The 16,954-nt window shown below is 32.1% G+C and overlaps 1 protein-coding gene across 1 annotated transcript; it reads left to right on the top strand.

Annotated features, from left to right (window-relative positions):
* The first annotated feature begins 12,764 nt into the window (after positions 1–12,764).
* On the top strand, positions 12,765–15,821 carry LOC120184834 (adenylate kinase 4-like). Its single transcript, XM_039189212.1, has 6 exons — positions 12,765–13,041; positions 13,959–14,104; positions 14,210–14,329; positions 14,424–14,591; positions 14,875–14,964; positions 15,521–15,821. The coding sequence occupies exons 1-6, from the start codon at positions 12,930–12,932 to the stop codon at positions 15,617–15,619; spliced, it is 735 nt and encodes a 244-aa protein (XP_039045143.1). The 5' UTR covers positions 12,765–12,929; the 3' UTR covers positions 15,620–15,821.
* The last annotated feature ends 1,133 nt before the right edge of the window (positions 15,822–16,954 follow it).

Raw genomic sequence — 16,954 nt, 5'->3', positions numbered from 1 at the left:
TTCTTTTGCTTCCTTTAATCAATTTTCAATCTTACCATTTAGCCTTTTAAGAGTGTTTTCTTTAATCATTCGTATCAGATTTATTGATCGATTAAATATGATCACAAATGTTTATATATAGAGACGATCCTCTTAACTAGGGATGGATCGGAGTGGCAGCAGTTGCCCCGTAAAAATTTAAAATTATCATATATTTTATGTATTTTCTATGAAAAATTTATTTTTACTCTCCTGAAATTTTATAAGTAAATCTCTTCTTAAAGTTTTAGACCCTACCATAAAACCATGCATACCTCATTGCTCTCAACCCATTTTTTATTCACATTATTAAGATTCGAACCCCCTGATCTTATTTAAAGGATCTAATGTCTCATCTCATTAAATCAACTAATTTTTTTAAGAGTATTTTTTTACAATAGTGTATATATATATATATGAATTTTTGTCATAGTACTAATTTAAATTATGTATTAATTATTAATTGATCTGGCTAAAAATGGTGAAAAGGAAAGATAAACAGATCAAACAAGATATAATATTAGGTTACTCAAACAACATTTTGTGTTGAATTTTAATATTATGTTTGGAGCAAGTTAAAAGATCACTTACATAATACACTTAAACAATAGTCGAATCTTAATTATTTGTATTTTAGATGGTTATAAAAACATAATATATAATATTTTAATTTATTTATATGTAATATTTTGATTTATTTATATGTATATCTCGCAGGTTTCAGTTTATTTAAATATTTTAATTTTTTTCTGTGTTATATTTATTTATACTATCTATAACCATATTATATCGGATCAAAGATTGACTAAAGGGGTGGATGAGGACATTTGCCCGAAAATTTGAAATTACAGTATATTTTAGATTTTTATGTATTTTTTTTTATTGAAAATCTGTTTACACCCCTTCAAATTTTATAACATCATCATCACTTTCTAAAATTTTAAAAGTTTATCCCTAATATAAAAATTTGTTTCCGTCTCTGTATCGTATCAAAATAAATTTATATTTGAATCCATATACCTTTATTTTGTTACAAAAAGATTGATATTTTGTCCCACGAAACTTAACATTTAAAAAAAATGCAATTGCACGAACCAACTTATTTCAATAGTTAAAAGAATCATTATTGTTATTAGAGGTCACGGGTTCGAGCACCAACAATTACAACAGGATGATTGAGCGTTCTATTTAAAACATATATTATCTTGTAATCACCTTAGCTTACTCAAAAAAAATTATGCGATTTGACTCGTGAATTTTCTAACTTTGTTACATGTTATTCCTTATATTTCTATGTTCCAAAAGAAAAACATAAAAAAAACTTCAAAAATTTTAGAGAAAAACTCAATTTTAAAAACATCATATAAAGTACTCAAATATTTTTCTTGAAACTTTTTAAATAATATTTTTTTAAAGATTTCATATCTAACACAATATGTGCCACATGACACGTTCTTAGAGTCACATGCATGGATATTTTGTAACAAAAAATTAAGTTGAAATAACGTACACCATGGTTGAAAATTTTAACAAAATGGAAAAAAATTCAAGTACCAAAATAATAATAAAATACAACTTCAAGAATAAAAATATCATATAATCATTCTTTCATTTAGGTTTCTAATATTTTTTCCGTTACACTTTTAGGTTCTTACCGTTAGAAAACATCATCAAGTGACACGTGTCACTTTTTTTTAATTTTTTTCAAAATAAAATATTTAATTTAAAACAATCTTAACGTGATACGTGTCATTGAACGATTTTTAACAATAGACATCTAAAAGCGTAACGAGAAAAACATTAGATACCTATTTTTTACGAAAATTTCTTTAAGTATCAAAGGTCAGTTTTGAGAATAATATAGATACTTATTTTTTATTAAACCTTCGTTATATTACCGGAATAAAATAGAAATAAATGATATTAGAATAATCCCCACAGTCCTCTCCTCCTCCTATTTAAACCACCTCTATATCCTTTCTTCTCAACTTGGAGTCTCTAGCTCTACCACTTCTATTGCTACTGCTATAAGAATAATATATATGTGTGTGCTCTTCTTTGGAGTTAGATAGTTATATTTTCATGGTACTTTCTCCTTTTTTTTTCTCATTTATCTGGTTTCTTTAGGCCTTTCGCTGAAGCTTGAAGGAGAGGCTTTACTTTTACGTATTCTCTTACGGTGCTCCACCATCAGATGAAGCTGCCAGCATGATCTTAATTTCCTTCTGTTTTCTAGAGGAAAACTCAGATCATGCGGCAGTTTCACCTGTTGCTGCTTGCACAAATCCCAAAAAAAACCCTAATTTCTCTTGATATGAAACCCTAATCTCCACTACAGCTTCCTCTTCTTCTGTATACCACCCTAACGGCATCACCTGTTGTTTGTCGATGATATGTGAAAAACACGTTAAGTTAAAGTATCAATTTAATTTTTTGTTGTTAGAATCATTTAACAGTGATGTAATTTATTAGTAATGAAAATTTGAATAATCTAATTTGATTAGGTTAAATGTTTGTGATCTAAACGAAAATTACCCAAGAGTTTGCAGTTCAAATTTTCAAGTACCAAGTCTTGTTTTAAGATCTGTTGTTGGGATTCGCAGCCTTTTCCTCTCTTCTTTCAAGTCCACAGAAGATTGGGAAGTCTCAGATACGACAACCTTAATATACGGTTAAGGAAAGACGTTATTAGAAATATTATTATTATTTTTAACATTTTCAGTAAAACACTATTTAAAACTTTATTTTTTTACCAAAAATGTTATTGTTGGGCGTTACGTAAATGTTTAACATTTCCGATAAAGCGCTACCTAAAACATTATTTTTTTTACCGAAAATGTTAATATTAGGTTCTATCGGAAATTAGTTAGCGAATATAACATTTTCGTTAAAAAAAATAATGTTTTACGTAGCGCTTTACCGAAAATATTAAAAAAATAATAATATATCCGGTAATACATTTCCTTAGTCGTAGACAGAAATACTCTGGAAGATTTGCCAAATAAGAGAGATAAAAGGAGGAAATTAAGAGACCTCAATTTAGATGGGTTGAACCATAGATTTAAATAGCATTTATACATTTATAAGAAAAAAATAGCATTAATTTATATTCCTTCAATATCAGATATCTACCGCAATGAACAACTGTAGCATTTCTTCACTTTTATTTTATGTTCTTTGTACAAGCTGTTCATCACATGATCTCAAAAACAAAAGTATATGTGTGAATGAATAACATGATCGTATATATTTTTTATCTTATTTTGCAACATGTAACTTAATTAAATCTGCTTCAGGCATGAGTAGGTTTGTAATTTGATCCGAACTGGTGAGTTTCAACCCGACTCAGTTCTATAAGGTCATTTTAAAAAAAATCATGTTAGGTTCGAGTTCAGTGTTGAGTTTTATAGGGTGTGAGGTCAGCTTCGATTTAGGTTGAAAAATATATGATCTAGCCCATGATAAAAAATTCATTTTCCTATAATGTATTTAGGGATAACATCTCTATAACTCTATATATTTTTCAACTAGATCCTTAATATATGTTTAGGTTTTTATTCTAGATTTTGGGTAGAATGACATTTTCTTAAACTCATATTGGATCGAATATCATATGAGAATTATAATAACAAGGTTGATAAAAAAAATTGATTAGATCCGATCTGACCCGTTACCATCCCTAAACATGAGTGTGTGTATTATTATTAAGAGCTCTTCACCCTTCTCTCTCCATCTTGAATGCTGCTTTCTTTGCAGCTACTTTCCTTGTTGGAATTAGGCTATTCTTCTTAATGTAGACAAGATTCCATGCAGCTCTCGTATTTCCAAAAATACCCAGAAATGTTATTTGTGTGAGCTATCATGCTTGAAGAAGAAGGATTCATTGTTGACAAGTACTTATTAATTTCCATTTAAAGCTACATCTTTAATTTTTGAATCATTTAATCACTGCCTCGTCTTTAAAGATGGTTTCCACTCCATTCTCCGATAGAGAAATATCGATGACCAGTTAGCTGCCTGTGTTCTGTCTAGGGTTGCCCCAAAGCTGCTGCATACCCTAACTAGCAAGGGTAGTTTCCTACACCTGAATGTTTCTTTCTCGCCCTACCTGTAAGGCTGTAATTTGGGGTTTGTATTTCGTGTCGTCTCTGTTAGTATTAATTTTTTGTGTGTAAACTATGTATTTAGTCACTCAAATATTTTTTGTGATTTTATTTTAGTTACCTAATTATTTTTTAAACCATACTTAAAATTATATTTTTGTTATGTTTCGGTTATCCGTCATTAAAAAATGATAAATTATATGTTTATTACCTAAACTATTAGTTGTGGTCCATTTTAGTACCTACTCTTTCAATTTTTTTTCAAAATCATACATAAAGTTTAGTTTAAGTTTCATTTTAGTACACATGTTCAAAACTTAACTTTAATTTTTGAAAAAATTGAAAGTTTAGGTACTGAAACGAACCAAACTAATAGTTTAAGTACTAACGCATTAAGTTTTTAACGGCTAGGTACTAAAATGAAACAAAAACTAAAAGTTACATATGATTTTGAAAAAAATTGAAATTTTAGGTACTAAAACGGACTAAAACTGATAATTTATGTATTAAATGGTAGTTTACCCTAAAAATAAATAAAGTTGTCGATGTAATAATTTTTATTTTATCGATGATGGTGTGACATTATCTTATGGTGATACATCAGTATCATCAATAATTTAACGGTACGAAATGAAATCACACCAATAGAGGTGAATCTCAATTGTAATTTAATGGATAGTGGCCAATTGCGATAGCCGGTCGCGATCCACCACTATTGTTCCGCTATTCTATTTTTTAAAAAGTTAATATTTTAATAAAAATTCAATTTATTTAAAAAAATTCAAGACTACAATACTCACTATAAAAGCATAGAATATGTTATGTTTGTAATCACAATAAACGAGACACAACTAAAAATACGACAGAAACTAAAATTTAAATTCTTAATTTTAACATAAAATCTTGTGTCTATCTTATTTACAACCATGATTAAAGTATTGTAGTATCAGCTATTATTAAAGATTTTGTGTGATTTTGAATTCTCATAACGTGACTATATAATAAATTAAACTAAAAAATTGTTAAATTTGGGTAAACTACATCATTTGCTATCAATCTATCATTTCTTTTATATTTTGGCTGATGAATTAATTTTTTTTATAAAACCATCATTAACATTATGATTTTTTTCTATTTTGATTATCGATCTTTAAAAGATTAACATTTATACTAACATAGATATATTTTTTATTTTAAAAATCTTCATATGATTTCCAATTCCTCGTTAGTAGTCCACATGTTATTCTTCATTACCTTATCAAACAAATAAAATAAAATAATTGTTCTTCGCAATGAAGAGTTTCAAATTCGGTGATTAAATAATATATTTTTATATGAGAAACTCTTGAGCTTTGGTTTTATAGTTAATTGTATTGCATAATTTGTTATGTGTAGGGGGTATGGATTAGATTGGTCAGATTTTCGGTTAACTCAACTCGATCCAAGAAAAATATATATTTCATGTGAAAGTTGATTTGATCCATGTTTATGATAATTTCATTAGATTCAAAATCTTACTTTTCTTTTGAAATAAAATTTGTATCTAATCTTATCTAACTCAATCTAATATTTTTTTTGCTCAGCAATCAGAAGATTTTATTGAATTTATAGAATATCCCCATCTTGAGCCTCATTAAAAACCCCCCTAATCCTAAATGGGGGAAAAGAGTGCTCAAAAATGAGAAAAACACCAAAGACTCATAACATGAATTACACAAAAAGTATATGAAGCACAACTTAAACCGAACTTACCCCACCTCACCAGAGCATAAAAATAGTCTTCACGATGCCCAGCCCCTAACCAACAATAGAATAAATCTGAATAAAACCTCCATTTCAATCAAGTTTACCTTCATGCTAAGAATACCATAAAAACTGCTAGGAAAACTCTCTTTCTATACATCACCAGCTTGCCTTGAATAAGACTTTTCTCTTCGAGCCCATCTTTGCCAGATAATCTGCCATATTATTAGTACTCCTATGCGAGAAAGCAAACTTTATCTCAGTTATCTTCATTGCATCCACATCAATTCCCTGAAAAATTGCCCCCACCTCCATGGTCTAGCTAAAGCATTTTGTATCCAGTTCAGTACTACCTTAGAATCAGATTCAACAATCAAACCAGTCTTCCCACACCAATAAGATTCAACAAACACGTCTAATGCAATTTTGATAGCTATAAGCTCCGCAAAATCTGAATTAATCTCTGTTACCGGCCCAAAAAACATTGCTACTACATAACCTTCTGCAGTCCTCAAGATTCCCCCACACCCTGCTAACTTGTTCGTTGCTGAGCCATCCACATTAAACTTCATCTGACTCGACACTGGCGGCTTCCACACAGACTTGGGACGTTGTTGTACACATAGACCCACTGACTCCCCTGGCCAATCCCACCAACGTTTCTCATCTAACACACTAAAAACCTTCAACACCTTACACCAAGCATAAGCCCTCATCTTCACATATACTAGTAGATCTTTGAGATTCGTACTTTTACTCTTAAAAACTACATCATTCCTAGCCAACCATAGGCTCCATAACGCCGCTGCAAAGCTTACAAACCAAGCCAATGCTGTAGATTCTGTCCACCTAAACTGAAAACAAAACTCAAATATTTCATCCACTGACTGCAAATTAAAGCCTGGAATATGCCACCACCTGCAGAAAGCATTCCAAAAACAAGCCATAAAAATACAAGACACAAACAAATGATTTGCATCCTCTTCAACATCTCCACACCATGGGCACAATCGTTGAGCATCGGACAACTTAATTCCTCTGTTAAAGAGGAATACCTTAGTTGGAACTCTGTTCAATTTAAGCATCCATAGAAAATATTTCACCTTCGGAGGGACTTTAAGGCTCCATATTCTATCAAAGTTAAACAAACATACATCTTCAAAATACTCGTCACTGAGGAGCAAATCTGTCAATTTCTTAACCTTAAATAAACCATCAGTCTCATGTACCCATATAATCCGATCAGTCAAAAACGAATTTAAACTCACATCGTCCACTTCGCGTTTTATAATTCGAACAATATTGAATTCCCTGTCAAGCAATTGACGCTCAAACAAAGCTACTGAATCTAAGTTTTTCCATTCACCTGCAGAAATCATGTCACGCACCGTAATATATTTCCTCAACGCTAGCCTGTAGATACGAGGATATCTTGATCTTAAAAGACTTTCCCCAAGCCACACATCCTCCCAAAATAAAACTGATTTCCCATCACCCACTATTCACCTAAAAGATTTCCCACTCATCCATTTAGCTGTACTTTCACTAGACAAGTTTTTCACGATCCCTCTCCATGTTATCGAAGCTTTCTTGATATCTTCAAGACTAACCAACCAAGGCATATCACCTGAGCCATATTTGTGACTGATTACAGACCTCCATAATGCCCCTCTTTCCGTTGAAAATCTCCAACCCCACTTAGCAAGCAACGCCATATTCTTTGCCTTTAGATTGATTATTCCAGCCCCACATTTCTTTTTCGGACAGCACAATCTACCCCAACTCACCCTTGGCAATCTATTTTTGTTTCCATCACAACCCCACAAAAAACCTCTTCTAATCTTATCAATTTTTGATATAACCGCTTTTGGAATAAGGAAAATCGACATATAATACAACGACAACATTGACAACACTGAATTAATAAGAACCACTCGCCTAGCAAAAGATAACGTCCTGCTTTTCCAGCCCACCAATTTAGCTTTAAACTTTTCAATAACAGGTTCCCAAGTCGAAATTCTTCTAGGATCTGCACCTAACGGAATTCCCAAATATTTAAACGGCAATGCACACACAGAACAACCACCCAAACTAGCTAGTTGTTTTAATCTAGCTTCTTCCACTTTCACCCCTGCTAAGCACGACTTTCAAAAATTAATGCTTAAACCCGAACCCAATTCAAAGCATCTCAAGATTCTCTTAACATTGACCATACTTCTTTGATCTGGACGAATGAACATTATCGTATCGTCCGCGAATTGCAAATGAGAAATACTTATGTTTGGTGCCACATTTTCAATACCTTCAATGAATCCTTTGCGAACAGCTCCTTCTAACAAAAGATGAAGAGCCTCCGTTATCATTATGAACAAAAAGGGGGACAATGGATCTCCCTGCCGTAAACCTCTGTACATTTTAAATTCTTTTATTTGAAAAAAATAGAGATTTAAACGAAAAATAATATGAATATGAGTATTACTGTAATTATCCTTAAATAAGTAAGATATAATTACATTATTTTGGAGTTGAGTATGACTAAACCCTAAATCCAACCCAATCTATAGATATTCTCTAGAAAAATTTGACCTAACTCAAACTCTATCTTTTAAAAAAATATATAACTCAATAAAATTGAGCGAATCAAAACTCATCAGATTCAGACTCCATTCTCATCCCTACTTATGTGTATCAGTTACGGATCTAAAAATTTAAGAATGGGGTCCAAAATTTTTAATATTTTTTCTTAAAAATAATGAATATGAAAAAAAAATATTTTTCTCATTTTCTCTTAACATATTAAACTAAATTTCACATTTTTTAAAATGTGTGTATATGTATGCTACATGAATTTTCTCTTAAAATTTTTAAATTCGATTCGTTTCTTTTTGTCGGATTGCTACAAATCGATAATGTTTCTGCATGCAAGAAGAAATCGTGTTTTTCTCTCAATGGATTTAGGGTTATATATATATATTTTCAAGTTTTACATTTGTGTGTGTGCATATATGCTTTTTGGAGATAATCTCCTTATTATGTGCATGCAGTACGAGTACTCATTTTTTGTTGACACGATCAGCGCGAAGGCAGTATAGTAGCAATGTTAGAAAGCATTGGGAGCAAGGGATCGGTGCAAGTATATTGGACTGTGGTTAAAAAAAATCTAATTGCATGCTTTACTCAGGTGATGAGGTTGTCTTCGGGTTGTCTGTAAATCATACACACGTATCCTCAGCGGTGGAACTTGACGTAAAAGTTTAGGGGCCAACTCAAAACTTTAAAAATTTAAAGGTTTACATTAAAATTTTAAAAAATGAGAAGGGTTTAGTTTATATTTTTTTCTAAAAAAGATAGGGTCTAACTAAACTTTTTGAAAATTTGAGAGGTTTAATGAGAATTTTTAAATATTATAGGAGGGGGTTTAATTAAAAAAAAATTTAATATGAATTTCTAAAATTTTGAAAGGCCAAATTATTATTTTTTTTAATTTTCAAGGGTCTAAATTATGATTTTTAAATTTTAGAAGGTTCATGGCCCCACTAGTCCTTTGCCCCTGTATATCCTTTTCTTGGGCTCGAGGGAAAGTTGTTATGATAGCATATCTGATGCTTCTAGTACAGGCTATTTAAGTTTAATTCAGCCTCTGATGAGTAGTAATTCGAGATTGTGTTGTCTTTACGCAGATTGCACACTTTTGTTATGAATTAATTTGAATTAAATATTACATTATTTCTTTTAGTTTCGATATTATTGTAGTATATCTCGTAATTTACGAATATATTTGATTAAATATAGTATTAATTAATTATTTACGAATTTTATTTGAATACTTTATTTTTCTTAATATATATATATTTTAGTTTTTCTCGTATGAAAAACTCTTTATAAATACCGTGTAAACCTATTAGGTTATATACAACTCAAGAACTTTTTTTTCCTCCCTCGTTTCGGTGATAACCTCAGGCAATTGTACTTTTTCGTCATGGATTGTTATATTTTTTATTTATTAAAAATATTTACTTTAAATTGTATTTTTTATTTATTAATAAAATATTTATTTAATTTTTGTTTTTTTTGTCACGGATTGTTATACTTGTAACAGGATGGTGACGCTGAAGATGAAAGCCAACTTAGATTTTCTTCGAACTGTTAGTTCATATGGTTATGTAAATGCTAACATTTGGGGCTTTAATGTCCGCAGGAGATTTCTGAGTGAAATTAGTACTTTTAGTTATTCATGTAGGTTTCGGTTCAGAATAGTATGGAATGCCAAGGGCTTAAAAGTTTGTGCATCAAGGGCCTGACCCTTACAGATAAAAGTAAGCTTTCTTTTAACAAATATGTTAAGCTGTTTTCTCCCTAGCTAGTAAAATTGCTCCCTGTGTCGTATTTTTCGACGAGGTTGCTTATTCGTGATGCTCGATTAGAATTTTAGTTTGGGGGTTATGCCAAAGTCATTGTGATGTTCCTCTCATCCCTGCACTGAACTATATAGGTTGATAGCATGTTGAGCCAGAGGGAGAATTCCCAGGAGCACGAATCCATGCGCAAGATGAAAACTGAATTCATGATGAACTGGGTCTGGGATGGTCTACATACAAAAGACACCGAACGGGTTCTTCTACTTGCTGCCACTAATAGGCCTTACGACCTCGACGAGGCTGTCATTCGAAGGCTGCCGCGCAGGTGAAGTATCATTTCGTTCCTTCTTGGATAAGAGAAACAGACATTCACCTTTGAGTTACACATGTGCTTCTTTTAACTCGCTGGTACCATATACTAATGGTTTTGCAATTTTGGTAGATTGATGGTGGACCTGCCGGATGCTGCAAATAGAGCAAAGATACTCAATGTTATTCTAGAAAAAGAGGACGTGTCCTCTGATGTCGATTTGGACGCTGCTGCGAGTATGACGGACGGATATTCCGGGAGCGACCTTAAGGTTACATTAAACTTGGACTGCTTTTTTCCTTCTGATGATTTAGATGACTGGTTGTTTTTTGTTGCAGAATCTGTGTGACTGCTGGGCACTGTCCAATTCAAGAGATTCTTGAAAAGGGGAGAAAGATAATGAAGATAGACTTGATGAAATTAGTACATTAGTCTGAATTTTCGACATCGATGGAAGGAACAAGCGGCTGCTCGAGCCCAAGGCAAACCTGCACCTCCTTTGAGCAAGAGTTCCGACCTACACCCTTTAAACATGGGGGACTTTAAAAACGCTTATAAAAGGGTACATGCCAGCATATCGTCGGAGTCCGTAAACATGAGCGCTCTGCGGCAATGGAACGAGCTCTACGGCGAGGGTGGTTCGAGACGAAAGGAGGCTCCCAGCTACTTCTTGTGAAGGCCTTCTTCCTAAAAACTCTTCTCTACTTGTAAATGCATGCAAGAAAGTGATTTTTGTCTCTAAAAATAGAGTTTTTAGTTGCATACATACATCTCACTTCGCTAGCCAAGTTCAGCTAAAGGGATTTGTGAAGCAACAAATATCATTGGGGGAGAATAATAATATCGTAAAGGAATATTTAATGTGTTATTTTGATTTTTTTAACTCGTACTTAATTGGGGTAGAAACCCGATTTAAATGTAGGGTAAAAATTTGCATCCGACCAATCCAACACAAATATAAAAAAGTTTTTTTTATTTGGTAAAATAAGTGTTTAATTGAAAAAATATATAAAATTTTCTTTAAATATGTGAAATAAAATTATACCATTAGGTTGATTAATTTTTTTTCAAGTTTCTATATGACTTTATCTTATTCTTCACAAAATTTGACCTAATTCGAATTCAATTTTTTTTTTAGAAAAAATTGACCCTATAAAATAGAAGGGTCAAACATCATCATATTCAATCAAATTTTTATCTTATGTTAGGCAATAAGGTGTTTGGGTTGTGTAAACTTAGTATTTAAATTTTGGGTAAATTACATCGTTTTTCACTGAACTTTACTTTTTTTCTTATTTTACTCATTACTTTTAATTTTTTTCTATTTTGCTCACTGAACTTTATAGATTGAATCATTTTGCTCACTCTGTCATTAATTTTTGAACAGTGTTATGATGTGTCATTTTTATTATTATTTAATCGTCAATAACATCGTTCCTCATTGAACTTTGCTCTCTCCCTTATTTTGCTCACACAATTATAAAAGAAAAACAGAAGGTGGCTGGATGCCACCGCTAGCCACCGTCGACCGCAGTGTATGGTGGCTGTTCAGTGTCAAAATTTATGAGTATGTTCGTCTCGACACCTTGAGTTCAAATTTGATGGTTGTTTCACCAGAAAATGTCTCAAAATCCATGAATCTTGACTGAAACGTTTCGACTTCCTCACTTTCAATCTTCGATTCGTGGAATTCGGAGCAAGTTCCAACAAAATGAATGTCGAATTCAGACTCAAGGTGTCGAGGCAAAGCGACCCATGAAATTTGGGACCGAACGTCCACTTACTACGGCGGTCGATAGTGGCATCCGACCACCTTCTGTTTTTATTTTTATAGTTGGATGAGCAAAGTAGTAGATGGAGTAAAGTTCAATCAGGAACGGTGTAATTTTCCCTTTATATTTCAATTGTTTTATATTAAAATAATAAAAATGACACATATTCACACCATTAAAGAGTTAACGACAGAGTGAACAAAATGATTCAATCTGTAAAGTTTAATGAGTAAAATAGAAAAATTGAAAGTACACTGAGCAAAATTGGAGAGATAATACAGTTCAATGAGAAGCAGTATAATTTACCCTTAATTTTTATTTAATAGAATATATATTTAATTAAATATATATAAAGTATTTTATGATAATTAACTATGAATATATATAAAAGAAAAATATATTATTATCTTATACTATTAAATAGGACGAGGACAAAACAGCGAATTTATAGTTAAAGAAGAGCTGGAAAAGGCCCTTGCTTGAGTTTCAAGCATTGGTGGCTCCGAAGTCTCCCAACCAAACACCAAAATCTCAAACCTTAAAAATCTGACTTAAATCTCAAACCACTGTTGAAACCCAGAAATCCTTTGGGGCAAAAACCAAAAAAAGGTTAGAGAAATAGAAAATGGCGAGCAATTCAATCAACTTGGAAGATGTACCGTCTGAATCGCTGATGACTGAGCTTCTTCGCCGCATGAAATGCGCCACCAAACCCGAGAAGCGTCTCATCCTCATCGGTACCGTCTCTTCTTTGCTTTGTTAGTCTCGCGTTGTTTTGGATTTGATTTTTCGTTTTTTCATCTGCGAAGTTTGGTTTTTTTGTTGGTATTTTTAGATCCGAGAATTGGTTGAATTTGGTTTGCCTTAGGGGTTTTCTTTATTCTTTTAGATGGATCCACGGAAACGTAGTTCCAGTTTTTAGATCTCCCAATCCAATCGAGAATTTGAACTTTTTGTTACTTCATCATACAATTTATGTGAATAAAAATGTCTGTAAAGGCAAAGTGGGAACATTGGCCTTTGGGAATAGTATGGCGAAATCCGACCTTCTGAATGGTCGAACTGGCAGTGGTTTTCATCCTTAAAAAAGTGGATCCACCCCTGTATCTCTCTATGAACCAAATTGGGGGATTTTTAATGACTAATTACAATTTTATGGCCGGTTGAGTTAATCGGTCAATACCTCTTTTCTTATGCCCCATTGCCATATTTGGGGGATTTATAATGTTTTCTCAAGGATTTATAATTTCTGAGCTTTAGAAAATGTAAACAAATAACCATTATTTACATTTAGGGGGGAAACATGGATCTCTCCTTGAACAGACATTATAACAATGAACATTGGATAACTGGTTTTTTTTCCTTTGTTCCTATTATTCCTTTGTAAAGACTATAGATTTGTTCTCACGTGTTTCATATGTGTGTGTGTGTGCTTTTTTTTTGCAACAAAGCCTAATTCTCTATTTCTTTATGAAAAAATGAAATCAATTTTCTTGCCGGTTATTCATGACCTACTAAGAAGTAAGTATGCCGTTAGTGGTGAAGTTTCAGGATGCACACTATTTAGTGGTAGCCGGTATTTGTCTATTATTGTTTAGCATTTTTTTAGAATGATGGCATGTTTTTAATCATTGTGGAATCTTATGAGTGGCAGGTCCACCTGGATCGGGAAAAGGTACTCAATCACCAATAATCAAGGATGAGTACTGCCTGTGTCACTTGGCCACTGGTGATATGCTGAGATCCGCTGTCACTGCTAAAACCCCTCTCGGTATTAAGGCCAAGGAGGCTATGGATAAGGTCAAATTCGTTTCCACCATTTGTCTAATTTTTTTTAATTGTTCCACTTCTTAGTAGGTTGGTAATGAGTAATGATTAATGAGGTGTTTTGTGAATGTTCCTTAGGGAGAGCTTGTTTCCGATGACCTAGTTGCTGGCATTATTGATGAAGCCATGAAGAAACCTTCATGTCAAAAAGGTTTCATTCTTGATGGATTTCCAAGGACTGTTGGCCAAGCACAGAAGGTGTTTCCTTCTTTCAAATCTTTATCCACCTTGTGTTTTTAAAATTTGTATGTATACCCACGCTTATCATGTATTGTTGATCTTTGGCTTGCAGCTTGATGAAATGCTTGAAAAGAAAGGAGTTAAAATTGATAAGGTGCTTGATTTTGCAATTGATGATTCGATCTTGGAGGAGCGGATTACTGCTCGCTGGATCCACCCTGCTAGTGGTAGGACCTACCATACAAAATTCGCACCTCCTAAAGTTCCCGGCGTTGATGATGTAAGTCGAACAATTTTACTTCAGTTTGTCCCATAAATTCAGTCTATTGCCAAAGAGCCTTTTCACCTTTTCACCACTTGATGAAGTTGACTGGGCGAGTGGTACATTAAGCAATTTTTCGTAAGACAGTTCATATGAACTAATCTTATGCAAATTTATTGGTGACTTGTTTTCTTCAATCTCTTAACTTAACCTTTACGTTTATATAACATCATTACCGATTTTCCCAAAGTAGTTGCAGTTATATTAACGATCATGAATTCTTGTTTTACTTCTCTTCAAGGTGACTGGGGAGCCTTTGACTCAACGTAAAGATGATACTGCGGAAGTTCTCAAGTCAAGGCTAGAGACATTTCACAGGCAAACCGAACCGGTATGCTCTCTCTATTCTCAACCTTGTGCAAATTGTGAAAGACCAACAATATATCTTTACGATTAGTTTTTACAAGTTAGTTGGAATTGCATAGTTACTATAATAGCTGCAACGCATGATACTCAAAAGGGAGATAAATGGGTTATAAGTAGTGGTGTAAATGAGTCAAGTCAAGCTCAAGCTTTAAGAAGCTCAAGTTCAGCTTGAAATTCTAGGCTCAGCTTGAGCTCGGTTAAGCTTATTATCGAAGTGCGAGTTAGATATGAGGTAATGATTGAAGTACTTGATCTTGCTTAATTAGGCTCATTTGCCCAAAGGCTCGATTCCCATGCTTGACTTTAAAGTCGAGCTCAAGCGCTTTAAAGTCAAGCATGGGAATCAAGCATTTAGGAGCAAGCTCAAGTACTTCAATCTTTACCTCGTATCTGAGGGAACACGTTTATTATAAACTCATAAATGCTGTTTTATTTTTAAACTTGTATGAACTCCATGATGTTAATTAAATGTTTTATGAATTGCCATTAACATTCTAGATGGTGTGTTATTCAAAACTCAGGTGATAGATTATTATTCCAAGAAGGGGATAATCGCGAAGCTCCATGCCGAGAAGCCCCCGAAAGAGGTTACGGAAGAGGTGAAGAAAGTACTCTCTTGAAGAGACCTCGTTGCAGATGAGATTCTATGGGTGGTCTCATGAATGTTGCTTCTTTTAACATACAAACAGGGACGAAAGATTTTAGAGTTCTGTCATGTTTTGAGTACATGTCATTGTTATTTTGGCCCATATATCAGGCATTGTTCAAGTACTGATGATGATGATGCTTATACTTGACAACAGTTGTTTTTTGGACAATTTTTCATCTGAAAGGTGTTTATGTTGCTTTGATTACTTATTTTATAATTTAATCAATTTTAATAATTATATTATAATTATTTGAAAAAATTAATAATTATTTTATAATATTTGAAAGGTCATATATTAAATATATATATAATTTATGACATGTGTAACTTACCCAATATAAAATTACTTAAAACATCCTAATATAATGCAAAGTCAACAAATGTTAAATTAACCGAGTGCCAATCTTCAATAAAATGTTAGCTAACGCCCTTAATTTTTATATTGAAATTAATCTAACTTTTAATTTTTTTTTCATTCAAATAAATTTTTATATTAAAAAAACAATGTGATTATTCTTTTTTCGTTCAGTTCTAAGATTTTGTCCTGATTAATCTGGACTGACCTGAGTCACATACTTAATTTTGGTGGGTGAGTCTCCCAACGAGAATTTTATGCATATATAATGACTCAAACATGAAGGTGACTCTTTAATACATTGATTGTTAACTTTTTAAAATAAAATTGAAAAAAAAATATTATATCGTAATATTAAAGGTTTTTAACGTGATAAATAACTTAAAACTATTAACTATTAAAATTGACCAAAATATTTAATTAATATAATTTGTAAATTTGATATTTAAATTGATTTAATATCTTAATATAAGAATTTAATTAGATAAAAAAAATAGAGGTTGAATTATTTTTTATTAAAAATAATAACTCAAATTATGTATTCTCTTTGCTTTAAGTACCTAAAATATCTTTTGGTAAAATTAATCCCTTAAACTATTATATTTAATCATTTTAAGTCCTATCATTTTTTATTTAGAAAAATATTTTTTGACCAATAAGATGGTGACACGTCATATAAAATTAGGTATTTGTTTTGATTAAAAAATAGTTTAAGGGCTTACATTAAAAAAGAGTCATAGTTTAGGGATTTATTTTGATCAAAAAATAGTTTAGGTACTTAAAGTGGTTACATATAATAGTTTAAGGACTTAGTTTTGGTAAAAAAAATAGTTCATGTACTTAAAACAAAAGAAATGGCATAGTTTGAGTATTTTTTTTAGTTTAGTCTTAATACAAAAATAAGTGTCTAAACTTTGTCTAAAACAACGTTTTAGTACCTAAATTTTTTTT

This window comes from Hibiscus syriacus, unplaced genomic scaffold (genome assembly GCF_006381635.1).
Source record: "Hibiscus syriacus cultivar Baekdansim isolate YM2019G1 unplaced genomic scaffold, ASM638163v2 tig00112957_pilon, whole genome shotgun sequence".
Lineage (NCBI taxonomy): Eukaryota > Viridiplantae > Streptophyta > Magnoliopsida > Malvales > Malvaceae > Hibiscus > Hibiscus syriacus.
The sequence above is the reverse complement of the archived record's forward strand: the minus strand, read 5'-3'. Positions and strand labels throughout refer to the sequence as shown.